General features: G+C 44.8%; 1 protein-coding gene across 3 annotated transcripts in view; it reads left to right on the top strand.

The window, feature by feature from the left end:
• Nucleotides 1–27,002, top strand: part of LOC128642628 (protein Niban 2) — a 306,526-nt gene that overhangs the window by 234,325 nt on the left and 45,199 nt on the right. For all 3 annotated transcript variants that reach the window (XM_053695409.1, XM_053695410.1, XM_053695411.1), the window contains exon 11: nt 3,150–3,305. In XM_053695409.1, the coding sequence (XP_053551384.1) occupies nt 3,150–3,305 (156 nt within the window). The remainder of the gene's footprint in view (nt 1–3,149; nt 3,306–27,002) is intronic.

Here is a 27,002-nt window from a genome sequence, read left to right on the forward strand (position 1 = left end):
CAGGGCCATGGGTCTGATCTTATGTGAGTATGTGGCTAATAGAGGGGCTGCAGGGCCATGGGTCTGATCTAATGTGAGTATGTGGCTAATAGAAGGGCTGCAGGGCCATGGGTCTGATCTAATGTGAGTATGTGGCTAATAGAGGGATTGCAGGGCCATGGGTCTGATCTAATGTGAGTATGTGGCTAATAGAAGGGCTGCAGGGCCATGGGTCTGATCTAATGTGAGTATGTGGCTAATAGAGGGGCTGCAGGGCCATGGGTCTGATCTAATGTGAGTATGTGGCTAATAGAAGGGCTGCAGGGCCATGGGTCTGATCTAATGTGAGTATGTGGCTAATAGAGGGGCTGCAGGGCCATGGGTCTGATCTAATGTGAGTATGTGGCTAATAGAGGGGCTGCAGGGCCATGGGTCTGATCTAATGTGAGTATGTGGCTAATAGAGGGGCTGCAGGGCCATGGGTCCTGCATTTGGAAAACAGTCTTTCTTCTTCTTCAAAGATACAGGTGAAACACAAAAAATTAGAATATCGTGCAAAGTTCATTTATTTCACTAATTCAACTTAAAAGGTGAAACTAATATATGAAATAGACTCATTACATGCAAAGCAAGATAGTTCAAGCCGTGATTTGTCATAATTGTGATGATTATGGCTTACAGCTCATGAAAACCCCAAAACCACAATTTCAGAAAATTAGAATATTGTGAAAAGGTGCAATATTCTAGGCTCAAAGTGTCCCACTCTAATCAGCTAATTAAGCCATAACACCTGCAAAGGGTTCCAGAGACTTTAAATGGTCTCTCAGTCTGGTTCAGTAGGAATCACAATCATGGGAAAGACTGCTGACCTGACAGTTGTGCAGAAAACCATCATTGACACCCTCCATAAGGAGGGAAAGCCTCAAAAGGTAATTGCAAAAGAAGTTGGATGTTCCCAAAGTGCTGTATCAAAGCACATTAATAGAAAGTTATGTGGAAGGGATGTGTGGAAGAAAAAGGTGCACAAGCAGCAGGGATGACCGCAGCCTGGAGAGGATTGTCAGGAAAAGGCCATTCAAAAGTGTTGGGGACTTTAACAAGGAGTGGACTGAGGCTGGAGTCAGTGCATCAAGAGCCACCACACGCAGACGGATCCTGGACATGGGCTTCAAGTGTCTTATTCCTCTTGTCAAGCCACTCCTGAACAACAAACAACGTCAGAGGCGTCTTACCTGGGCTAAAGAAAAACAGACCTGGCCTGTTGCTCAGTGGTCCAAAGCCCTTTTTTCTGATGAGAGCAAATTTTGCATCTCATTTGGAAACCAAGGACCCAGAGTATGGAGGAAGAATGGAGAGGCACACACTGCAAGATGCTTGAAGTCCAGTGTGAAGTTTCCACAGTCTGTGTTGATTTGGGGAGCCATGTCATCTGCTGGTGTTGGTCCACTGTGCTTCATTAAGTCCAGGGTCAACGCAGCCGTCTACCAGGAGATTTTGGAGCACTTCATGCTTCCTTCCGCAGATGAGTTCTTTGGGGATGCTGACTTCATTTTCCAGCAGGACTTGGCACCTGCCCACACTGCCAAAAGCACCAAAACCTGGTTCAATGACCGTGGGATTACTGTGCTTGATTGGCCAACAAAATCACCTGACCTGAACCCCATAGAGAATCTATGGGGCATTGCCAAAAGATAGATGAGAGACATGAGACCGAACAATGCAGAAGAGCTGAAGGCCGCTATTGAAGCATCCTGGTCTTCCATAACACCTCAGCAGTGCCACAGGCTGATAGCTTCCATGCCATGCCGCATTGAGGCAGTAATTGCTGCAAAAGGGGCCCAAACCAAGTACTGAGTACATACAGTATGCATGCTTATACTTTTCAGAGGTCCGATTATTGTTCTATGTACAATCCTTGTTTTATTGATTGCAGGTAATATTCTAATTTTCTGAGATTGTGGATTTGGGGTTGTCATGAGGTGTAAGCCATAATCATCACAATTATGACAAATCACGGCTTGAACTATCTTGCTTTGCATGTAATGAGTCTATCTCATATATTAGTTTCACCTTTTAAGTGAAATAAATGAACTTTTGCACGATATTCTAATTTTTCGAGTTTCACCTGTATGTTACAGAGTGACTATCTATAATCAATTAAACAGCTATTTATGTATGCACAGCAATATTCACACTCTAGTATGTCCACTGCTATTGCACAGAATGTTTTGTTTTTAAGATGACAGGGAAGGTAAAGGGGAGGAAAACACGAGTTCACTGAAAAGCTGATAACCGTAATAAATACAAGCTGATACTAACACAGCTAAATAAATGAGTATACTGCAATCATTTTGTGCTTTTAATAAGGAACCATTTCTGTTAAATTTAGAGTTTAATGGCTCTTAAAACATTACAATCCAAGGGCTAGATTAGAAATGAAGCGCACTCTCGTGAGCGCAATGCTTCCCAGCAATGAACCTTGTAATACCAGCGCACGTTAGAGTGTAGTGCAAATATGACTTTAGCTAGTGATATTTTGTGCTCCACTTGTAATCTGGCCCTTTTTGTTTTATTATTTGTACAAAAACAAACCTTTGCAGTATACCTTATTTATTTAATGCCCTTTTCCTGTAATTCATTGTAATCTTACTAATTGCTCTGAGTTTCTATAAAGTAATTGGTGTCACAATGCTGTGACCTAGGTATCTTAGATTTAAAAGTCTGTTTTTATTAACTCGTATCCTCTGTTGAGACCGGTTTGTAACGGCTATAAATGATCATATCCCGCAAAGCCCTAGTTTGCACTTTAGTGAATCTTTTTCATCTTTTCCCTAATAACTTCAGTAAAGAAGATTAGATAAGGAAAACCAAGGTTTTTACATGGTGACACTAAAACTTTACAATCATTTATTCAGTATTTAAACAATTTGTATAATTAAAACAATACCCCTGCATAACATTATATCTAGAATTTACACAGTGTTAATGTCCCTTTTTTAGGGACAGATACGTACAAAAGAGAGTGCTGTGTGCTAGATATGGTTGGCCATGTGTTCCTGGACAGCAGTGATTGTTACTCTCCACGACCCTGTAACATAATGTATATAACTTCTATATGCGCATGGTAGAGTGAGAGACAAACTAGCAATGATTTCTTCTCTCCCTGGCAGCACATGGATAAACTGTCCCAGCTAGCCTATCACCCAGTGAAGATGCAGCAGTGCTACGACAAGATGGATCAGCTGAACCTGGAAGGTCTGCAGCAGAGGTTTGATGTTGGAAGTCCGGCCGTGTTCAAACAAAGAGCACAGATTCTCATGAGGGAGGTGAGACCGCATGTTAATCTGTAGTCTGCGACGGATATAGTGCTCACTTTTTAGATATGACATTATTTAAAGGGACATTAAACACTAAACCATTTTATAAATAATTTTATAAGCAGGCTATTCCCCGCCTCCCTCTAGTCAAGGGTGCTGCCATGTAGAAATCTGTCTTTCACTACATTCCAGTGCTGACCTATTTGCACATGTGTAGCAACTCTCAGATACCTGCAGTGTAACTTAGGTTCCAAAATGGCAGCTACCATAATTAGAGGGAGGTGCATGAAATGTGTTTAGTGTCCCTTTAAGGACTACATAAAAAAAACCTGCCTAGCAAACCATTTTAAATCTGTAATTTTGTTGGGAAAATTCGTAGTTTCTCCAACGGTGTGTCCGGTCCACGGCGTCATCCTTACTTGTGGGATATTCTCTTCCCCAACAGGAAATGGCAAAGAGCCCAGCAAAGCTGGTCACATGATCCCTCCTAGGCTCCGCCTACCCCAGTCATTCTCTTTGCCGTTGTACAGGCAACATCTCCACGGAGATGGCTTAGAGTTTTTTAGTGTTTAACTGTAGTTTTTATTATTCAATCAAGAGTTTGTTATTTTTAAATAGTGCTGGTATGTACTATTTACTCAGAAACAGAAAAGAGATGAAGATTTCTGTTTGTATGAGGAAAATGATTTTAGCACCGTAACTAAAATCCATGGCTGTTCCACACAGGACTGTTGAGAGCAATTAACTTCAGTTGGGGGAACAGTGTGCAGTCTCTTGCTGCTTGAGGTATGACACATTCTAACAAGACGATGTAATGCTGGAAGCTGTCATTTTTCCCTATGGGATCCGGTAAGCCATATTTTATTACGATGGTAAATAAGGGCTTCACAAGGGCTTATTAAGATTGTAGACTTTTTTGGGCTAAATCGATTCAGTTTTAAAACATATTTAGCCTTGAGGAATCATTTTATCTGGGTATATTGATATTATAATATCGGCAGGCACCGTATTAGACACCTTATTTCTCTGGGGCTTTCCCTAGGCATAAGCAGAGCCTCATTTTCGCGCCGGTGTGGCGCACTTGTTTTTGAGAGGCATGGCATGCAGTCGCATGTGAGAGGAGCTCTGATACTTAGAAAAGGCTTTCTGAAGGCGTCATTTGGTATCGTATTCCCCTTTGGGTTTGGTTGGGTCTCAGCAAAGCAGATACCAGGGACTGTAAAGGGGTTAAAGTGTTAAAACGGCTCCGGTTCCGTTATTTTAAGGGTTAAAGCTTCCAAATTTGGTGTGCAATACTTTTAAGGCTTTAAGACACTGTGGTGAAAATTTGGTGAATTTTGTACAATTCCTTCATGTTTTTTCGCAATTGCAGTAATAAAGTGTGTTCAGTTTAAAATTTAAAGTGACAGTAACGGTTTTATTTTAAAACGTTCTTTGTACTTTATTATCAAGTTTATGCCTGTTTAACATGTCTGAACTACCAGATAGACTGTGTTCTGAATGTGGGGAAGCCAGAATTCCTGTTCATTTAAATAAATGTGATTTATGTGATAATGACAATGATGCCCAAGATGATTCCTCAAGTGAGGGGAGTAAGCATGGTACTGCATCATTCCCTCCTTCGTCTACACGAGCCTTGCCCACTCAGGAGGCCCCTAGTACATCTAGCGCGCCAATACTCCTTACTATGCAACAATTAACGGCTGTAATGGATAATTCTGTCAAAAACATTTTAGCCAAAATGAACCCTTGTCAGCGTAAGCGTGGCTGCTCTGTTTTAGTTACTGGAGAGCATGACGACGCTGATATTAATATCTCTGAAGGACCCCTAACCCAATCTGAGGGGGCCAGGGAGGTTTTGTCTGAGGGAGAAATTACTGATTCAGGGAACATTTCTCAACAGGCTGAACCTGATGTAATTGCATTTAAATTCAGTTGGAACATCTCCGCATTCTGCTTAAGGAGGTATTATCCACTCTGGATGATTGTGAAAAGTTGGTCATCCCAGAGAAACTATGTAAAATGGACAAGTTCCTAGAGGTGCCGGAGCTCCCAGAAGCTTTTCCTATACCCAAGCGGGTGGCGGACATTGTTAATAAAGAATGGGAAAGGCCCGGTATTCCTTTCGTCCCTCCCCCCATATTTAAAAAATTGTTTCCTATGGTCGACCCCAGAAAGGACTTATGGCAGACAGTCCCCAAGGTCGAGGGAGCGGTTTCTACTTTAAACAAACGCACCACTATACCCATAGAAGATAGTTGTGCTTTCAAAGATCCTATGGATAAAAAATTAGAAGGTTTGCTTAAAAAGATGTTTGTTCAGCAGGGTTACCTTCTACAACCAATTTCATGTATTGTCCCTGTCACTACAGCCGCATGTTTCTGGTTTGATGAGCTGATAAAGGCGCTCGATAGTGATTCTCCCCCTTATGAGGAGATTATGGACAGAATCAATGCTCTCAAATTAGCTAATTCTTTCACCCTAGACGCCACTTTGCAATTGGCTAGGTTAGCGGCTAAGAATTCTGGGTTTGCTATTGTGGCGCGCAGAGCGCTTTGGTTGAAATCTTGGTCGGCTGATGCGTCTTCCAAGAACAAGCTACTAAACATTCCTTTCAAGGGGAAAACGCTGTTTGGCCCTGACTTGAAAGAGATTATCTCGGATATCACTGGGGGTAAGGGCCACGCCCTTCCTCAGGACCGGCCTTTCAAGGCGAAAAATAGACCTAATTTTCGTCCCTTTCGTAAAAACGGACCAGCCCAAAGTGCTACGTCCTCTAAGCCAGAGGGTAATACTTCTCAAGCCAAGCCAGCTTGGAGACCAATGCAAGGCTGGAACAAGGGAAAGCAGGCCAAGAAGCCTGCCACTGCTACCAAGACAGCATGAAATATTGGCCCCCGATCCGGGACCGGATCTGGTGGGGGGCAGACTCTCTCTCTTCGCTCAGGCTTGGGCAAGAGATGTTCTGGATCCTTGGGCGCTAGAAATAGTCTCCCAGGGTTATCTTCTGGAATTCAAGGGACTTCCCCCAAGGGGGAGGTTCCACAGGTCTCAGTTGTCTTCAGACCACATAAAAAGACAGGCGTTCTTACATTGTGTAGAAGACCTGTTAAAAATGGGAGTGATTCATCCTGTTCCACTAAGAGAACAAGGGATGGGGTTCTACTCCAATCTGTTCATAGTTCCCAAAAAAGAGGGAACGTTCAGACCAATCTTAGATCTCAAGATCTTAAACAAGTTTCTCAAGGTTCCATCGTTCAAGATGGAAACCATTCGAACTATTCTTCCTTCCATCCAGGAAGGTCAATTCATGACCACGGTGGATTTAAAGGATGCGTATCTACATATTCCTATCCACAAGGAACATCATCGGTTCCTAAGGTTCGCATTCCTGGACAAACATTACCAGTTCGTGGCGCTTCCTTTCGGATTAGCCACTGCTCCAAGGATTTTTACAAAGGTACTAGGGTCCCTTCTAGCGGTGCTAAGACCAAGGGGCATTGCAGTAGTACCTTACCTGGACGACATTCTGATTCAAGCGTCGTCCCTTCCTCAAGCAAAGGCTCACACGGACATCGTCCTGGCCTTTCTCAGATCTCACGGCTGGAAAGTGAACGTGGAAAAGAGTTCTCTATCCCCGTCAACAAGGGTTTCCTTCTTGGGAACAATTATAGACTCCTTAGAAATGAGGATCTTTCTAACAGAGGCCAGAAAAACAAAACTTCTAGACTCTTGTCGGATACTTCATTCCGTTCCTCTTCCTTCCATAGCTCAGTGCATGGAAGTGATCGGGTTGATGGTAGCGGCGATGGACATAGTTCCTTTTGCGTGCATTCATCTAAGACCATTACAACTGTGCATGCTCAGTCAGTGGAATGGGGACTATACAGACTTGTCTCCGAAGATACAAGTAAATCAGAGGACCAGAGACTCACTCCGTTGGTGGCTGTCCCTGGACAATCTGTCTCAAGGGATGACGTTCCGCAGACCAGAGTGGGTCATTGTCACGACCGACGCCAGTCTGATGGGCTGGGGCGCGGTCTGGGGATCCCTGAAAGCTCAGGGTCTTTGGTCTCGGGAAGAATCTCTTCTACCGATAAATATTCTGGAACTGAGAGCGATATTCAATGCTCTCAAGGCCTGGCCTCGGCTAGCGAGGACCAAGTTCATACGGTTTCAATCAGACAACATGACAACTGTTGCGTACATCAACCATCAGGGGGGAACAAGGAGTTCCCTAGCGATGGAAGAAGTGACCAAAATCATTCTATGGGCGGAGTCTCACTCCTGCCACCTGTCTGCTATCCACATCCCAGGAGTGGAAAATTGGGAAGCGGATTTTCTGAGTCGTCAGACATTGCATCCGGGGGAGTGGGAACTCCATCCGGAAATCTTTGCCCAAGTCACTCACCTGTGGGGCATTCCAGACATGGATCTGATGGCCTCTCGTCAGAACTTCAAAGTTCCTTGCTACGGGGCCAGATCCAGGGATCCCAAGGCGGCTCTAGTGGATGCCCTAGTAGCACCTTGGACCTTCAAACTAGCTTATGTGTTCCCGCCATTTCCTCTCATCCCCAGGCTGGTAGCCAGGATCAATCAGGAGAGGGCGTCGGTGATCTTGATAGCTCCTGCGTGGCCACGCAGGACTTGGTATGTAGATCTGGTGAATATGTCATCGGCTCCACCTTGGAAGCTACCTTTGAGACGAGACCTTCTTGTTCAGGGTCCGTTCGAACATCCGAATCTGGTTTCACTCCAGCTGACTGCTTGGAGATTGAACGCTTGATTTTATCGAAGCGAGGATTCTCAGATTCTGTTATCGATACTCTTGTTCAGGCCAGAAAGCCTGTAACTAGAAAGATTTACCACAAAATTTGGAAAAAATATATCTGTTGGTGTGAATCTAAAGGATTCCCTTGGGACAAGGTTAAGATTCCTAGGATTCTATCCTTCCTTCAAGAAGGATTGGAAAAAGGATTATCTGCAAGTTCCCTGAAGGGACAGATTTCTGCCTTGTCGGTATTACTTCACAAAAAGCTGGCAGCTGTGCCAGATGTTCAAGCCTTTGTTCAGGCTCTGGTTAGAATCAAGCCTGTTTACAAACCTTTGACTCCTCCTTGGAGTCTCAATTTAGTTCTTTCAGTTCTTCAGGGGGTTCCGTTTGAACCCTTACATTCCGTTGATATTAAGTTATTATCTTGGAAAGTGTTGTTTTTAGTTGCGATTTCTTCTGCTAGAAGAGTCTCAGAATTATCTGCTCTGCAGTGTTCTCCTCCTTATCTGGTGTTCCATGCAGATAAGGTGGTTTTACGTACTAAACCTGGTTTTCTTCCAAAAGTTGTTTCTAACAAAAACATTAACCAGGAGATTATCGTACCTTCTCTGTGTCCAAAACCAGTTTCAAAGAAGGAACGTTTGTTGCACAATTTGGATGTTGTTCGCGCTCTAAAATTCTATTTAGATGCTACAAAGGATTTTAGACAAACATCTTCCTTGTTTGTTGTTTATTCAGGTAAAAGGAGAGGTCAAAAAGCAACTTCTACCTCTCTCTCTTTTTGGATTAAAAGCATCATCAGATTGGCTTACGAGACTGCCGGACGGCAGCCTCCCGAAAGAATCACAGCTCATTCCACTAGGGCTGTGGCTTCCACATGGGCCTTCAAGAACGAGGCTTCTGTTGATCAGATATGTAGGGCAGCGACTTGGTCTTCACTGCACACTTTTACCAAATTTTACAAGTTTGATACTTTTGCTTCTTCTGAGGCTATTTTTGGGAGAAAGGTTTTGCAAGCCGTGGTGCCTTCCATTTAGGTGACCTGATTTGCTCCCTCCCTTCATCCGTGTCCTAAAGCTTTGGTATTGGTTCCCACAAGTAAGGATGACGCCGTGGACCGGACACACCTATGTTGGAGAAAACAGAATTTATGTTTACCTGATAAATTTCTTTCTCCAACGGTGTGTCCGGTCCACGGCCCGCCCTGGTTTTTTAATCAGGTCTGATAATTTATTTTCTTTAACTACAGTCACCACGGTACCATTTGGTTTCTCCTATGCAAATATTCCTCCTTAACGTCGGTCGAATGACTGGGGTAGGCGGAGCCTAGGAGGGATCATGTGACCAGCTTTGCTGGGCTCTTTGCCATTTCCTGTTGGGGAAGAGAATATCCCACAAGTAAGGATGACGCCGTGGACCGGACACACCGTTGGAGAAAGAAATTTATCAGGTAAACATAAATTCTGTTTTTGCAAATCCAGAGATACAACCTTTAAAGGGACAGTCTATATTGTTTTAAAAGATAGATAATCCCTTTATTACACATTCCCCAGTTTTGCACAACCAACACAGTTATATTAATATACTTTTTACATCTGCGATTACCTTGTATCTAAGCCTCTGCAGACTGCTCCTTATCTCAGTTATATTAATATACTTTTTACCTCTGTGATTACCTTGTATCTAAGCCTCTGCAGACTGCCCCTTATCTCAGTTATATTAATATACTTTTTACCTCTGTGATTACCCTGTATCTAAGCCTCTGCAGACTGCCCCTTAGCTCAGTTATATTAATATACATTCTTTTTTTAAGACACGATGAGTCCACGGATCATCTTAATTACTAATGGGATATTCACCTCCTGGTCAGCAGGAGGAGGCAAAGAGCACCACAGCAGAGCTGTTAAATAGCTTCTCCCTTCCCTCCCACCCCAGTCATTCTCTTTGCCTACGTTAGTGATAGGAAGAGGTAAAGTGAGGTGTTAGTTATAGATTCTTCAATCAAGAGTTTATTATTTTTAAAGTAGTGCCAGAGTGTGCTGCTTTGTCCTAGGGTGTAGCCGTAGTCCATATCAGTCTCTACAGTAGAGCATTTGGTGGCTTTAGAGCAATGGGAAGTTGTGGGACATAATTCTCACTGCGCCTCCCATATACTGTTGCTGCCCTAACCTGGAAAAATCTGAGGGATATTACTCAGTGTTTTCTTTTAATCCCCAGGTCCATGTGAGGAGTAGGACTTCACACACTGCTGTCGGCAGACTGAGGTAAGTGCTGCTTTTTATTTCTGGGGTTAAAAGAAAAAAGAAGAACTCAGAAGAAGTTGGCCACTCACGTTGTAAATGGGAAGCCCTTAGTGTAAGATATGGGCACTTTATTTTACTCGGGTATGAATTCTCCTTTAGGTTTGGGAGACTATACTCGACAGCTACACGCAAATCAATTGTCACAGACATTGGGACAATTTTAGGGTTACACTGGTCACATCTCCCGGCAGTTGCATAATACAAACATGCCGACCAGGAGATTACTGTATTAACATCGCTCTCTTTGAGCGTAATTGGGCACTTTTTTATTAGGCTCTGGGACAGGCTAACGATTACAGAGGCCTCATCTCCCGGCGGTAACATAAACAATCATGCTGACCGGGAGATTGCTGTACTGACAGCGCTCTCTGTAATCACATCGCTATCTTCGAGCATAATTGGGAACTTGTTATTAGGCTTTAACCAGTCTAGCAATTGCAGTGGCCTCATTTCCCGGTGGTTACATAAACTATCATGTCGACCGGGAGACGATTATTCTGTCATGACTTTTAATGGGCGCTTTATTTGTTCATTAGGCATTGGGGCTTTTTACTTGTACATTGGTCACTTTTCCCGGCTGTTACATACACACTGTGCCGACCGGGAGTTTCCTGTATGGTTAACGCCCACAATGGGCGGTCCTTGGGGAGAAGGCTTTTACATAGCGCGCCTTTTTCCCCTTCTCTTCCGGAGAGCTGAAAGTTTCACTGCGCAAGAGGAAATTGTGCAGTGACAAATAAAGCAGTTTCTCCTTATTAGGAAACAGCAGAATTATTTTTCTCTGCAAGATGTGGGAAAAATGCTTTGCTTGTTACAGAATACAAATGAAGGACTGTGCTCCGGTTCTGCTTGGGAACTAGGTCATGTTGTTAGGAACATGAAGTTCTAAGCGTGAATTTAAGTATGGAGTACTGATGGATCACCTCAGCAAGGTTTATCTGAGGTATACGTAGGTGCTATGATACTTGTGTGTTAATCTAACTCTCTTCTGCACACAAAAATAAAAACTTACAGTTTAAAATTTAAAGAGACAGTAACGTTTTTATCTGTTAATTTTATTAAAAGAATTTCAGCTGTTTATTTGTTAATTCATCCATTATGAAAGAGGGTCAATTTATGACAACAGTGGATTTAAAGGACGCGTAACTTCATGTGCCATTCACAAGTTCTAAGGTTTGCCTTTCTGGACAAATGCCTCCAGTTCATAGCTCTTCCTTTCAGTCTTGCCACAGCTTCAGAGTTTTCACAAAGGCTCTGGGATCGCTGTTGGCGGTGCTTCGGTTACGGGGCATTGCAGTGGCGCCCTATCTGGACGACGTCCTAGTCCAGGCGCCATCCTTACAGCAAGCAAGATTTCACTCGGACATGGTGTTATCCTTCCCGCGATCTCATGGGTGGAAGGTAAATTAGTCCCAAGCACAAGGTTAACTTTCTTGGGAACCATAATAGATTCCAGATTAATGAAATTTTTTCTGACAGAAGTCAGGAAATCGAAGATTATCGATACTTGTTTAGTCCTTCAGTCCACTCTTTGGACTTCAGTGACTTAGTGCATGGAGGTAATCGGGCTGATGGTTGCGGCAATGGACATTATCCCGTTTACTCGGTTTCATCTCAGACCCCTGCAGCTAAGCATGCTCAGGCAATGGAACAGGGATTATGCAGTCTTGTCTCCTCAAATAATTCTGGAACAGGGGACAGGGACCTCTCTTCAATGGTGGTTGTCTCTAAATTATCTCTCCCAGGGAACCTGCTTTCGCAGACCATCTTCGGTGATTGTGACAACAGACACCAGCCTTCTGGGGTGGGGAGCAGTCTGGGGCTCCCTGAAGGCTCAGGGAGTTTGCACTCAGTCAGAGTCTGTTCTTCCTATAAACATTCTGGAGCTGAGAGCGATCTACAATGCTTTTCTGGCCTGGCCACAGTTAGCCACGATCCAGTTTATCAGGTTCCAGTCGGACAACTTATCTTCAGTGGCTTACATCACTCATCAGGGAGGAACGAGGAGTTCCTTAGCGATGACAGAGGTAGCCAAAATATTCCAGTGGGCAGAAGTCCACTCTTGATACCTATCGGCGATACACTTCCCAGGGGTGGATTATTGGTTAGCAGATTTCCTGAGCAGGCAAAGTGGAGTCAACCAGAATTGGATCTCATGGCGTCCTCAAAATGCCAAGCTCCCGAGATACGGGTCGAAGTCCAGGGACCCCCGGGGTGGAACTGATAGAGGCTCTGGCGGTCCCTTGGATCTTCAGTCTAGCATACCTATTTCCTCCGTTTACTCTTCTTCCTCGGGTAATTGCTTGAATCAAACCGGAGAGGGCTTCAGTGATTCTCATAACTCCGGCTTGGCCTCGCAGGATTTGGTCTGCGGATCTGGTGGAGATGGCATCTCTACCGCCTTGGAGACTTCCGTTGAGGAAGGATCCTCTGATTAAGGGAACCTTACTTCATCCAAATCTAGTTTCTCTGAAGCTGCCTGCTTGGAGATTGTACGCTTAATTTTATCCAAGCAAGGGTTTTTTTCTGATTTGGTCATAGAGACTATGATTCAGGCTTGTAAGCCTGTGACTAGAAGGATTTACCATAAAATTTGGCGTAAATACCTTTATTGGTGTGAATCCAAGGGCTACTCATGGAGTAGGGTTAGGATTCCTAGAATTTTGTCTTTTCTCCAAGAGGGATTGGTGAAGGGCTTGTCTATTTTGTTACGCAAACGTCTGGCGGATGTTCCAGATGTTCAATCATTTTGTCAGGCCTTGGTTAGGATCAGGCCTGTATTCAAACCTGTTACTCCTCCATGGAGTCTTAATTTAGTTCTCAAAGCTCTTCAGGTTCCGTGTGAGCCTATGCATTCCTTAGATATTAAGTTACTTTCTTGGAAAGTTTTATTTCTTGTAGCTTTTTCTTCTGTTCGGAGAGTGTCAGAACTCTCAGCGTTACAGTATGAGTCACCTTACCTTATTTTCCATTTAGATAAAGTAGTTTTACATACTAAATTAAGATTTCTTCCTAAAGTTGTTTCTGATCGGAACATTAATCAGGAGATTGTTGTTCCTTCCTTGTGTCTTAAAAGACTTCTGCACAATTTGGACATGGTCCGTGCTTTAAAGTTTTATTTACAGGCAACTAAGGATTTTCGCCAGTCTTCTTCTTTGTTTGTGGTTTTCTCGGGAAAACGTAAGGGACAGAGAGCTTCGGATGCTTCTCTTTCTTTTTGGCTAAGGAGCATAATACATTTTGCTTATGAGTCTGCTGGACAGTAGCCTCCCGAGAGAGTTGCGGCTTATTCCACAAGGGCTGTTGCTTCCTCATGGGTATTCAAAACTGTAGTTTCTGTAGAACAGATTTGCAAGGCTGCAACCTGGTCCTCTCTTCACACTTTTTCAAGGTTTTACTAATTTGACACTTTTGCCTCAGCTGAGGCTGTTTTTAGGAGAAAGGTTCTTCAAGCAGTGGTGTCTTCCATTTTTAGGTTCCCTGTCTTGTCCCTCCCGTATCATCTGTGTACTCTAGCTTGGGTATTGAATCCCATTAGTAATTAAGATGATCCGTGGACTCATTGTGTCTTAAAAAAGAAAAGAACATTTATGCTTACCTGATAAATTTATTTATTTTTTGACACGATGAGTCCACGGCCCACCCTGTTCTTTTAGACAGGTTGTGGGTTATTGTAAACTTCAGACACCTCTGCACCTTGGCTTTTCCTTTCTCTTCGAATGACTGGAGTGGGAGGGAAGGGAGGAGCTATTTAACAGCTCTGCTGTGGTGCTCTTTGCCGCCTCCTGCTGACCAGGAGGTGAATATCCCATTGGTAATTAAGATGATCCGTGGACTCATTGTGTAAAAAAAGAAATACATTTATCAGGTAAGCATAACTTTTCTTTTTTACCTCTCTGATTACCTTGTACCCTAGCCTCTGCAGACTGACCTCTTATTTCAGTTCGTTTGACAGACCTGCATATTAGCCAATTAATTCTTGACTCATAAATAACTCCACGGGAGTGAGCACAATGTTATCTATGTGGCACACAGTAACTAGCAGTGTCTAACTGTGAAAACTAGGGCTGCAACCGATTATTTTCATATTTGATTAATCAACCGATTTTTTTTTCAGATTAATCGACTAATCGAATAAAAAAAGAATCAATAATTGTTTCCTATATTTTAAATAAAATCCACATACTGAGTGTTACAAATATAAACTTCAGACTAAAACTTTACATTAACACAACTGTTTGTCCAATTTTTAGGAAGCAGAACACATTTTTTTCAAAATTAAGCAAAACAAAACCACAAACTTTTTGAAAAGAGGTAGAACTAGAAAAGGTAAACAATTACCGTTTATAACATTCTGTTATTCACTCTTTCAGAAACTTTGCATTGAAATGCAACAATGTCAACATGTCCACCTGCTCCTGGCTCACGTTTTGCAAGCTATATTTCCTGCAGCAGAGAATAGGGGTTCAGATGGTGTTGAGGTGTCTGAGATGCTTAAGTAGGGTTTTGCCTATTTCGCCAAAAAGGGATATTTATCTTTATTAGCTCTTCACCAATGCTGTGTTTTCCTCCTTGGCAAGGGGCCTCTCAATAAAGTAAGCATGGACTTCATTCTAACATAAAACATATCTTGAATATCTATATGCAGTGGTAAATAACCAGCTATAAGGTTAGGGATAAAATATCCAGTCCGCTCTTAAAATAACAGATATACACTTATAAAGGTTAAATCTGTAAAATATCATCACAATTTATAAAAAATAAAAAAAAGTCAACAACGCTAAGGACTTCATATCAGTAACAGGACAAAGCCTTACACATTTTTCTACACAGTACATAGAATCAGCAATAGCAAGCAATCTGCTAATAATTATGCTAACAGATAATAGTGCACATCCATTAAAATAACCATCAATCTAGGGGCTAAGGGTAAATAACAAGCTTGGCACTATATCATGCAAAGCATAGTCCCAAATCACCTGATTTAATATAAACAATCCAAATGATGTTGTAAACTTAAAAATAAACTTATACTGTCCATAAAAAGTGTAAACGTCTGTAGACGTCCTTTAGGCTAAGGGCATAACCATAACACACTATAACATGTGCAGGAGCTCAGTGGAGTAAAGCAGCAGGTATCATGCACAGACCAACTAACTGCAAACCAACTAATCGATTATGACAATTAGTTGTTGCAGCTCTAGTGAAAACTGTCAAAATGCACTGAGATAAGAGGCGGCCTTCAACGGCTTAGAAATAAGAATATGAGCCTATCTAGGAAAATGACATGCCCTATCCGAAGAGAGTTTAATTTTGACTAAACTGTTCCTTTTAAAGAAGCCTTTTAATAAATGTAAAGGAGTTTGTGCACTGTAAGACATGGCTCGGGGTAGCATTGCCCTATATGAAGTAACGCTCAGGCATAATGCAGTATCCTATAGGCAGACATATTAATCATTAAAGCAATATAAATAATGCATATGCTTTGCATCTTTACATGTGACAGTGTGCTAGAGCATGTTGTGAGCCAATTACAAGAGGCATATGTGTGCCGCTAGCTCCCCGTAATACATTGCTACTCCTGAGCCTATCTAGGTATGCTTTTCAACAAAGGTAACCAAGAAAATGAATTCAATTGTATAACAGAGGGAAATTAAAGGGACATAAAACACAATTTTCTTCTATAAAGATAAGACAAGTCCACGGATTCATCCTTTACTTGTGGGATATTATCCTTCCCTACAGGAAGTGGCGAAGAGCACCACAGCAGAGCTGTCTATATAGCTCCTCTCTTAGCTCCACCCCCAGTCATTCTCTTTGCCTATTCTAAGTACTAGGAATGGTAAAGTGAAAGAGGTGATAAAATATTATTTTTTTATTTCTTCAATCAAGAGTTTGTTATTTTAAATGGTACCGGTGTGTACTATTTACTCTCAGTCAGCAGATGGATGAAGACTGCTGCGTGGAGGATGATGATCTTAGCATTTGTAACTAAGGTCCATTTGCTGTTCCCACAGAGGCTGAGGAGTACAGGAAACTTCAGTGTGAGGAACGGTTTCATGCTATGCAGCAGTGAGGTATGTTCAGTCATACTTTTTCTGAGAGACTGTGTATTTCAGAAAGGCTGATATTATACCCAGGAGGGTAAGGGTAAGCAGTAATCCTAGAGCTGAAAGAAGGGCATTACTAAGCTTGCATATGGGGCCAATTACATATATGGTTGACACTGAATGGCAAATAATCTGTGAAAAGAGAGCAGAGACAGGCGCAGCCCAATTCAAGTGTAGTATTCTTTTATTCAGTGTAAGAGCACACGTACAAATGGCTACTTACAAAATGCACAAATAAAAACTGCATATAAAGGTATCTTTACATCCAGACTGTATTGTTGTATGACATACAGCTGTAAAACAATCTCTACGCGTTTCGTCTGAGGACGCTCAGACTTTCTCAAGAGGTAAAAAATTGAGAAAGTCTGAGCGTCCTCAGACGAAACGCGTAGAGATTGTTTTACAGCTGTATGTCATACAACAATACAGTCTGGATGTAAAGATACCTTTATATGCAGTTTTTATTTGTGCATTTTGTAAGTAGCCATTTGTACGTGTGCTCTTACACTGAATAAAAGAATACTACACTTGAATTGGGCTGCGCCTGTCTCTGCTCTCTTTTCACAGATTGTTCCCTGCTGGAGGTGTTTGGAGAATACACCCCCTTCTTTCTCAGGCAGCGCCCATCACTACAGTGACACAGGAAGGAGACCATCACTGACAATTGCAACACGCTACCACAGTGGATCTACTTCCTGCTCAACAGAGCAACCGGCTTTCTTTCTCCAACATTGGTGTGCCCGGTCCACGGCGTCATCCTTACTTGTGGGAATATCTCTTCCCCAACAGGAAATGGCAAAGAGTCCCAGCAAAGCTGGCCATATAGTCCCTCCTAGGTTCCGCCCACCCCAGTCATTCTCTTTGCCGTTGCACAGGCAACATCTCCACGGAGATGGTTAAGAGTATGTGGTGTTTAGTTGTAGTTTTTTATTCTACTATCAAGAGTTTATTTTAAAATAGTGCTGGTATGTACTATTTACTCTGAAACAGAAAAGGATGAAGATTTCTGTTTGTGAGAGGAAGATGATTTTAGCAGACAGTAACTAAAATCGATTGCTGTTTCCACATAGGACTGTTGAGATGAAGTAACTTCAGTTGGGGGAAACAGCAGACTTTTCTGCTTAAGGTATGATTAGCCATATTTCTAACAAGACTGTGTAATGCTGGAAGGCTGTCATTTCCCCTCATGGGGACCGGTAAGCCATTTTCTTAGTCTCAAACAGAATAAAGGGCTTAATATGGGCTATAAAACTGGTAGACACTTTTATGGGCTAAATCGATTGCTTTATTTGGACATTTTATACATGTTTATGCTGATAATTCACACTTATAAACTTGGGGAACGTTTTTTAACGTCAGGCACTATGTTAGACACCTTTTCCAGTCAGGAAGGGCCTTCCCAGTTGTAGGCTTAGCCTCATTTTCGCGCCATTACTGCGCAGTTGTTTTTGAGAGCAAGACATGCAGATGCATGTATGAGGACCTGAAAGTAGTTGGAAAAGTTCCTAAAAGGCGTCATTTGGTATCGTATTCCCCTCTGGGCTTGGTAAAGTCACAGCAAAGGCTGTAGCTGGGACTGTATAGGGGTTAAATCTGTAATTTTAAATCGTTATTTTAAGGGTTAAAGCTCTGAAAATTGGTGTGCAATACTTTTAATGCTTTAAGACACTGTGGTGAAATTTTGGTAAATTTTGAACAATTCCTTCATATTTTTTCACATATTCAGTAATAAAGTGTGCTCTGTTTAAAATTTAAAGAGACAGTAACGGTTTTGTTTTAAAACGGTTTTTGTGCTTTATTGACAAGTTTAAGCCTGTTTAACATGTCTGTGCCTTCAGATAAGCTATGTTCTATATGTATGAAAGCCAATGTGTCTCCCCCTTCAAAATTGTGTGATAATTGTGCCATAGCGTCCAAACAAAGTAAGGACAGTACTGCCACAGATAATGAAATTGCCCAAGATGATTCCTCAGATGAAGGGAGTTGGAAGGTTTGCTTAAAAAGTTTTTTGTACAGCAAGGTTACCTTCTACAACCCATTTCGTGCATTGTTCCTGTCACTACAGCAGCGTGGTTCTGGTTCGAGGAACTAGAAAAGTCGCTCAGTAGAGAGACTCCATATGAGGAGGTTATGGACAGAGTTCACGCACTTAAGTTGGCTAACTCTTATTTTAGATGCTGCTTTGCAATTAGCTAGATTAGCGGCGAAAAATTCAGGGTTTGCAATTGTGGCGCGCAGAGCGCTTTGGCTAAAGTCTTGGTCAGCGGATGTATCATCCAAGACAAAATTGCTTAACATCCCCTTCAAGGGTAAAACTCTCTTTGGTCCAGAATTGAAAGAGATTATCTCAGACATCACTGGGGGAAAGGGTCACGCCCTCCCACAAGATAGGCCTTTCAAGGCCAAGAATAAGTCTAATTTTCGTTCCTTTCGTAATTTCAGGAACGGACCGGGCTCTAATTCTGCATCCTCTAAGCAAGAGGGTAATACCTCACAGACCACACCAGCCTGGAAACCGATGCAAGGCTGGAACAAGGGTAAGCAGGCCAAGAAGCCTGCCGCTGCTAACAAAACAGCATGAAGGAGTAGCCCCCGATCCGGGACCGGATCTAGTGGGGGGCAGACTCTCTCTCTTTGCTCAGGCTTGGGCAAGAGATGTTCAGGATCCCTGGACGTTAGAAATAGTTTCTCAGGGTTATCTTCTGGAATTCAAGGAACTACCCCCAAGGGGAAGGTTCCACAGGTCTCACTTATCCTCAAACCAAATAAAGAGACAGGCGTTCTTACATTGTGTAGAAGACCTGTTAAAGATGGGAGTGATACACCCAGTTCCAATGACGGAACAAGGAATGGTATTTTACTCAAATCTGTTCGTAGTTCCCAAAAAAGAGGGAACCTTCAGACCAATTCTGGATTTAAAGATCCTAAACAAATTTCTCAGGGTACCATCGTTCAAAATGGAAACCATTCGAACGATTCTACCCACTATCCAGGAAGGTCAATTTATGACTACCGTGGATCTAAAGGATGCGTACCTACATATTCCTATCCACAAAGAACATCATCAGTTCCTAAGGTTCGCCTTTCTGGACAAACATTACCAGTTTGTGGCCCTCCCATTCGGATTAGCCACTGCTCCAAGGATTTTCACAAAGGTACTCGGGTCCCTTCTAGCGGTTCTAAGACCGAGGGGCATTGCAGTAGTACCATACTTGGACGACATTCTAATACAAGCGTCGTCCCTTTCAAAATCAAAGGCTCATACAGACATCGTTCTGGCCTTTCTCAGATCTCACGGATGGAAGGTGAACATAGAAAAAAGTTCTCTGTCTCCGTCAACAAGAGTTCCCTTCTTGGGAACAATAATAGATTCCTTAGAAATGAGGATTGTTACGGTTACCCTTAGTCTCGCTGAGAGATGGACCGCTTAGTAGCCTGGATCCCTATTGCTAAAGAGGGGAGAAGCTGCTTTCCATAGTATTCTATATGAGTCTCGCAAATATAGAATAATCTCCCTTAGCTGTAGTACAGCTAGGATACCCTTCTGCCCACAAAAACGAGTCAACGCTGCGATTGAGGGTCAAACAAGAACTCAGGACTGGGATGCCCAGCCTGCTTTTTATTAAGGTTACATGCACACAGGGCACTCCCAGGGGGAGAGGGGGGGGAAGCACAAAATCCCCCATCACACATTTAGATAGAGAGCACTGTCCTTTGACAGGCCACAATAGGATTACAGTACTTAAGATAACAAGTTTACAAGTTCATCTTATCAATTAGCAGTCTGGCTCCAGAGGTGATTAGACAATGGGATTGGTTATCCCTAAACTTAGAGCTGAGGCCAGCAAAAATGTGTATTTAGGCAATAGTTTCTAAAAGCTGAAAAAAAAGAGTTAACTCTTTATGAAATTATACTTGTTACGGTTTTCTTGGAGCCCTTCTTAGGCGCTGGCTTGCTGGTTCAGGCATTGCTGCTGGGAAATAAGCTCTTCACAACAAAATAACTAATGCTTCTGTAACAGTGCTCCCTTTCTGTGGAACACTCTGGCAGACACGGTCTGACCCCTTTTCGGGGCAGACTAAGGCTGTCCAGACCGCTGGTTATGCGGGGCTGAGGTCTGTTTGTCTGGACAACCCGTCGGCGTTGCCATTCTGTTTCCCAGGTCTGTAAGTAATGGTGAAATTGAAGGGTTGCAACGATAAGCTCCAACGTAATAGCCTGCCGTTATCTCCAGAGACCCGGTTCAGCCACACCAACGGGTTATGGTCGGTGACCAGAGTGAACTCCTGACCATATAAATAGGGAGTCAATTTCTTTAATGCCCACACCAAAGCCAAACACTCCTTTTCGACCGCTGCATAGCTGACTTCGCGGGGCAGGAGCTTCCGGCTGATGTAGGCAACTGGATGCTCCCCTCCATCTTCGCCTACTTGGCTGAGGACAGCTCCCAGCCCGAACATGGAAGCGTCTGTATGGACGATAAAACGTTTGTTAAGGGCTGGGGCCGCCAAGACAGGAGCGTTAATTAGAGCATTTTTGAGAGCCTGGAAAGCCGTTTCACAGTGGGGAGACCACAGGACCTGTCGAGGTAAGTTCTTCTTGGTCAAGTCAGTCAGGGGTTTGGCAAGTGTGCTGTAGTCTGGTACGAACCGTCTATAGTACCCTGCCGTGCCCAGGAAGGCTAGGACCTGAGTCTTAGTGATGGGGGTGGGCCAATTGGCGACAGCTTCTATTTTGGCCGGCTCTGGTCGCTGCTTTCCACACCCCACCCGGTGACCCAGGTACTGTACCTCGGCCATCCCAAAGTGGCATTTTTCTGGCTTCAGAGTCAGGCCAGCAGCCCGGATCTGATCCAGAACCATTCCCACATGAGCTAAGTGGTCCTCCCAGGACTCACTGTGGATCGCTATGTCGTCCAGGTAGGCGCAAGCAAAACTCTGGAAGCCATCCAGGAGCCTATCCACCAAGCGCTGGAATGTAGCTGGGGCATTCTTCATCCCAAATGGCATTACCCTAAACTGATATAAGCCGAATGGGGTGACAAATGCCGACTTGGGGATAGCCTCCGGGGCCAGGGGAATCTGCCAGTAACCTTTGCAGAGGTCAATAGTGGTCAGGTAATTTCCCCTGGCTATACGATCGAGTAGCTCGTCTACCCTGGGCATAGGGTAAGCGTCCGTCACGGTATTTTCATTGAGCCTCCGATAGTCTACACAGAACCGGGTGGTCCCATCTTTCTTGGGCACCAAGACAACTGGGGAGGCCCATGGACTATCGGAGGGCTCAATTACCCTGAGCTGGAGCATCTCATCGATCTCCTTCTTCATTCCTGTCCTAACTGCTTCGGGGATTCGGTACGGAGCCTGGCGCAAGGGAGCTTGTCCCGGAGTATCTACCTGGTGGGTGGTTAAAGTAGTGTACCCTGGCTTCGGGGAGAAGGTGAGGTGTTTGGACTGGAGGAGTTGGTTGAGCTGCTCCCTTTCAGTGGGGCTAAGTCGGTCCCCTATCTGAACCTGCGCCACTATACCTGTGGGGAGACTCTTTTCTAATAGGTCTGGAATGGGTAAACTATCGGGGTCTTCCTGAGGGGAACAACATACGGCCGTCACGTTCTCTGGTCGCTCAAAATATTCCTTGAGCATGTTTACATGGAATGTCTTTCTAAGATTGTTGTCATGGCAGCTAGCTATCACATAAGTGGTGTCTCCCCTTTTCTCTACGATCTGGTAGGGACCCTGCCAGGACGCCTGCAATTTGTCTGTCTTCACCGGTTTAAGTACTAACACCTTTTGTCCTATGGTGAAGATTCTCTTTCGGGCCCCCCGATCGTACCATACTTTCTGTCTTCTCTGGGCCAACTGGAGATTAGCCCGCACGGATTTGGCTAATTGCTCCATTCGGTCCCTGAGTTCCAGCACGTATGGCACAATGGGGACACCGTCAGCCTCCATCTCTCCCTCCCAGTGCTCCCGGATCAGGTTTAGGGTCCCCGTACCTTTCTTCCGTAGAGCAACTCGAAGGGAGAGAACCCTGTCGTTTCCTGGGGCACCTCCCGATAAGCAAATAGGAGGTGCGGCAGGAAGCGTTCCCAGTCTCGGTATTCCTGAGTGAACGTCTTGAGCATTTGCTTGAGGGTCCCATTGAACCTCTCACACAGCCCGTTCGTCTGGGGGTGGTATGGGGAGCTCAGGAGGGACTTAATTTTGCAAACCTGCCAGAGTTGTTGGGTTAATTCAGCCGTAAATTGGGTGCCTCGGTCGGATAGGATTTCTTTTGGAAATCCTACCCGGGAGAACACCTGTACTAGTGCATTCGCTACCGTATCCGCTTGTATGTTGGATAGGGCGACAGCCTCTGGGTACCTGGTAGCGTAGTCCACTACGGTAAGAATGTAGGGCTTACCGGAGGGACTAGGGGTAGCCAGTGGTCCCACTAGGTCAATAGCAACCCGGCTGAAGGGTTCCTCTACAATGGGCATATTTACTAGCTGGGCTTTAGGGTGATCGCCTCGCCTTCCTACTCGTTGACACACATCGCAGGTGTTACAGTAAGTTCTAACGTCAGCGTGCACCCCTGGCCAAAAGAACGTGTGAGTAATGCGGTGTAGGGTACGGGTAACGGCTAGGTGGCCTGCTAAGGGGATGTCGTGGCCTATTTTGAGGATTTCTTGACGGTATTTGTGGGGCACTACCAGCTGTCGCCTACGCTGTCCCCTTTTCTCTGTCCAGCGGTATAGTTTCCCTTTTTCCCATAAGAATGTTTCGTTATCTGCCCCGCCCCCTCCGGTCTCTGCTCGTTCCCGGTACTTTTGTAAGGTCGGGTCAGTCTTAGACTCTGCCTCGAAAGCATCTGGGGTGTCCCAGGGTATGGGGCCTAACCTGTCAGGCAAGGTCGGGGTAGGTCTTACCTGTGTCTCCCGCACTGGTGAGAGCTCTCGCTCTGTCCGGGCTTGGGCCCGTGTAGTCACTGGGTCCGCCTCGTTGTTGCATACTGGAGCATAGGCAGAAGTCATGGGGCCCAAATCGTTGCCCAGTAGTACTTCGGCAGGTAAATTATCCATTAGGCCCACGTTCACAGCCCCCTTTCCCGCTCCCCAATCAAGATGCACTTTAGCTGTTGGAATTTTGTACACATCCCCCCCCGCCACTCTAACGGCCACAGTCTGTCCGGATCGCTTGTGCTCTGGCACCAAATGACTCTGTACCAGCGTGATAGTAGCCCCTGTGTCTCGCAATCCCTCGGTAGATCGCCCCTCGAGCCATACCCTCTGCCGATGGTGCTGGCGGTTATCTGAGGCAGCATATACAGGGTCTGCCTCGTGAAGCGGCCCCACATATCCCTCCATAGGGGCCTCTTGGTTAACACAGAGGGCCCGGGCCGGACGATAGGACCCAGAGGGGTAATTGTAATTCCTGGGTGTCTGGTGCGTATTAAGGGGGCAGCTAGCCATGAAATGCCCTGGTTGCTTGCATCGGTGGCAAGTCGGTCTGTGACGCTCAGAGCTGTTATTGGGTGGTCCTGAGTGTCGGACGGGCCCTGTGGGCACCGGGGCTCGGAATTCAGCACGAGGGGGTGCACGGTAAACCTCTCTGGGTTCGACCCGTGCTGGAGCTCGGTAGTTCATGGGTTCGTGAAGACGGGAGTCATAATGTTCATCGGCCAATTTGGCTGCTTCTTCTAAGGTAGAAGGCCGCCTGTCTCGCAGCCATTCCTTCCCTTGCTGTTCCATGCCATTATAAAAATGTTCTAAGAGAAACAATTGTAAAATTTCCTCCCCAGTCACCGCTTTACTTCCGCTCAGCCAGTGATTTGCCGCTCTCCGCATTCGGTGCGCCCATTCCATATGGGTATCGTTAGGCTTCTTTTCCGTGCCCCGAAACTGTCGGCGATACGTGTCCGGAGTTACAGCGTACCGTCGCAACAGTGTCTCCTTAACTAGCTCATACTGTGTCACTTCCTTAGCACCCAGAGTACGAAAGGCTTCCAGGGCTCGCCCGGATAGTTTCCCAGACAATATCGTGGGCCACTCTCTGTTGGGAATCTGGTGCAGGGCACATTGCCTTTCGAAGTCCGCCAAATATTCATCAATCCCTGTCTCGCTCTCTAGAAAGGGTCGAAATGCCGTATAGGGTATCTTGGGCCTCCCAGCATTTTCGACAGGGATGATTACCTGCGGGGCTACAGCATTGCGGTGTGCGTTCGCTAGGTTGAGTTCGTGGGCTCGAGTCTCTCGTATATCCTCGTCCGCCTCCGCCATCAACTGCTGTACCAATTCCATGGAGGGGTTCGGCCCGTATAATGAGAGCCTTTCCCGAACAATCCTGGTTTTTTCATCACTAATCGTGGTCGGTGTTTCCGCCATTGTGAAGCTCTGATCCAGTTCGTTCAATTCTGCGATCAGCTCTCTCCTCGGCCGGTTGCTGGCGTACCCCCCTCTGCTTTCAAGTAAATCCTTTAGGGTTGTACGCTTCAATTTTTCGTAAGCGCTCTCCATCCGTTCTGTACCTCTCCTAGGAAATCCAGGAAAATCCCGCCGCTGCCGCCAAATGTTACGGTTACCCTTAGTCTCGCTGAGAGATGGACCGCTTAGTAGCCTGGATCCCTATTGCTAAAGAGGGGAGAAGCTGCTTTCCATAGTATTCTATATGAGTCTCGCAAATATAGAATAATCTCCCTTAGCTGTAGTACAGCTAGGATACCCTTCTGCCCACAAAAACGAGTCAACGCTGCGATTGAGGGTCAAACAAGAACTCAGGACTGGGATGCCCAGCCTGCTTTTTATTAAGGTTACATGCACACAGGGCACTCCCAGGGGGAGAGGGGGGGGGAAGCACAAAATCCCCCATCACACATTTAGATAGAGAGCACTGTCCTTTGACAGGCCACAATAGGATTACAGTACTTAAGATAACAAGTTTACAAGTTCATCTTATCAATTAGCAGTCTGGCTCCAGAGGTGATTAGACAATGGGATTGGTTATCCCTAAACTTAGAGCTGAGGCCAGCAAAAATGTGTATTTAGGCAATAGTTTCTAAAAGCTGAAAAAAAAGAGTTAACTCTTTATGAAATGATACTTGTTACGGTTTTCTTGGAGCCCTTCTTAGGCGCTGGCTTGCTGGTTCAGGCATTGCTGCTGGGAAATAAGCTCTTCACAACAAAATAACTAATGCTTCTGTAACAAGGATCTTTCTGACAGATGTCAGAAAGTCAAAACTTCTAAGCGCTTGTCAAGTTCTTCATTCTGTTCCACGTCCTTCCATAGCTCAGTGCATGGAAGTAGTAGGGTTGATGGTTGCGGCAATGGACATAGTTCCTTTTGCGCGAATTCATCTAAGACCATTACAACTGTGCATGCTGAAACAGTGGAATGGGGACTATACAAACTTGTCTCCAGTGATTCAAGTAGATCAGAAGACCAGAGATTCACTCCGTTGGTGGATATCCCTGGACCACCTATCCCAGGGAATGAGCTTCCGCAGACCAGAGTGGGTCATTGTCACGACCGACGCCAGTCTAGTGGGCTGGGGTGCGGTCTGGGAATCCCTGAAAGCTCAGGGACTATGGTCTCGGGAAGTGTCTCTTCTCCCGATAAACATTCTGGAACTAAGAGCAATATTCAATGCTCTCAGGGCTTGGCCTCAGCTTGCAAAGGCCAGATTCATAAGATTCCAATCAGACAACATGATGACTGTTGCGTATATCAATCATCAGGGGGGAACAAGGAGTTCCCTGGCGATGAAAGAAGTAACCAAAATAATACATTGGGCGGAGAATCACTCCTGCCATCTATCTGCGATCCACATCCCAGGTGTGGAAAACTGGGAAGCGGATTATCTGAGTCGTCAGACATTCCATCCGGGGGAGTGGGAACTCCACCCGGAGATTTTTGCCCAATTGACTCAATTATGGGGCATTCCGGACATGGATCTGATGGCGTCTCGTCAGAACTTCAAGGTTCCTTGCTACGGGTCCAGATCCAGGGATCCCAAGGCGACTCTAGTGGATGCACTAGTAGCGCCTTGGACCTTCAACCTAGCTTATGTGTTTCCACCGTTTCCTCTCATTCCCAGGCTGGTAGCCAGGATCAAACAGGAGAGGACCTCGGTGATCTTGATAGCCCCTGCGTGGCCACGCAGGACTTGGTATGCAGACCTGGTGAATATGTCATTGCTTCCACCATGGAAGCTACCTTTGAGACAGGACCTTCTTGTTCAGGGTCCATTCGAACATCCAAATCTGGTCTCCCTCCAGCTGACGGCTTGGAGATTGAACGCTTGATTCTATCAAAGCGTGGGTTTTCAGATTCTGTGATTGATACTCTGGTTCAGGCCAGAAAACCGGTAACTAGGAAGATTTACCATAAAATATGGAAAAGATATATCTGCTGGTGTGAATCCAAGGGATTCCCTTGGAATAAGATAAAAATTCCTAAGATTCTTTCCTTTCTGCAAGAAGGTTTGGATAAAGGATTATCTGCGAGTTCTCTAAAGGGACAGATTTCTGCTTTATCTGTCTTA

This window comes from Bombina bombina, chromosome 12 (assembly GCF_027579735.1).
Source record: "Bombina bombina isolate aBomBom1 chromosome 12, aBomBom1.pri, whole genome shotgun sequence".
In the NCBI taxonomy this organism is placed as follows: domain Eukaryota; kingdom Metazoa; phylum Chordata; class Amphibia; order Anura; family Bombinatoridae; genus Bombina; species Bombina bombina.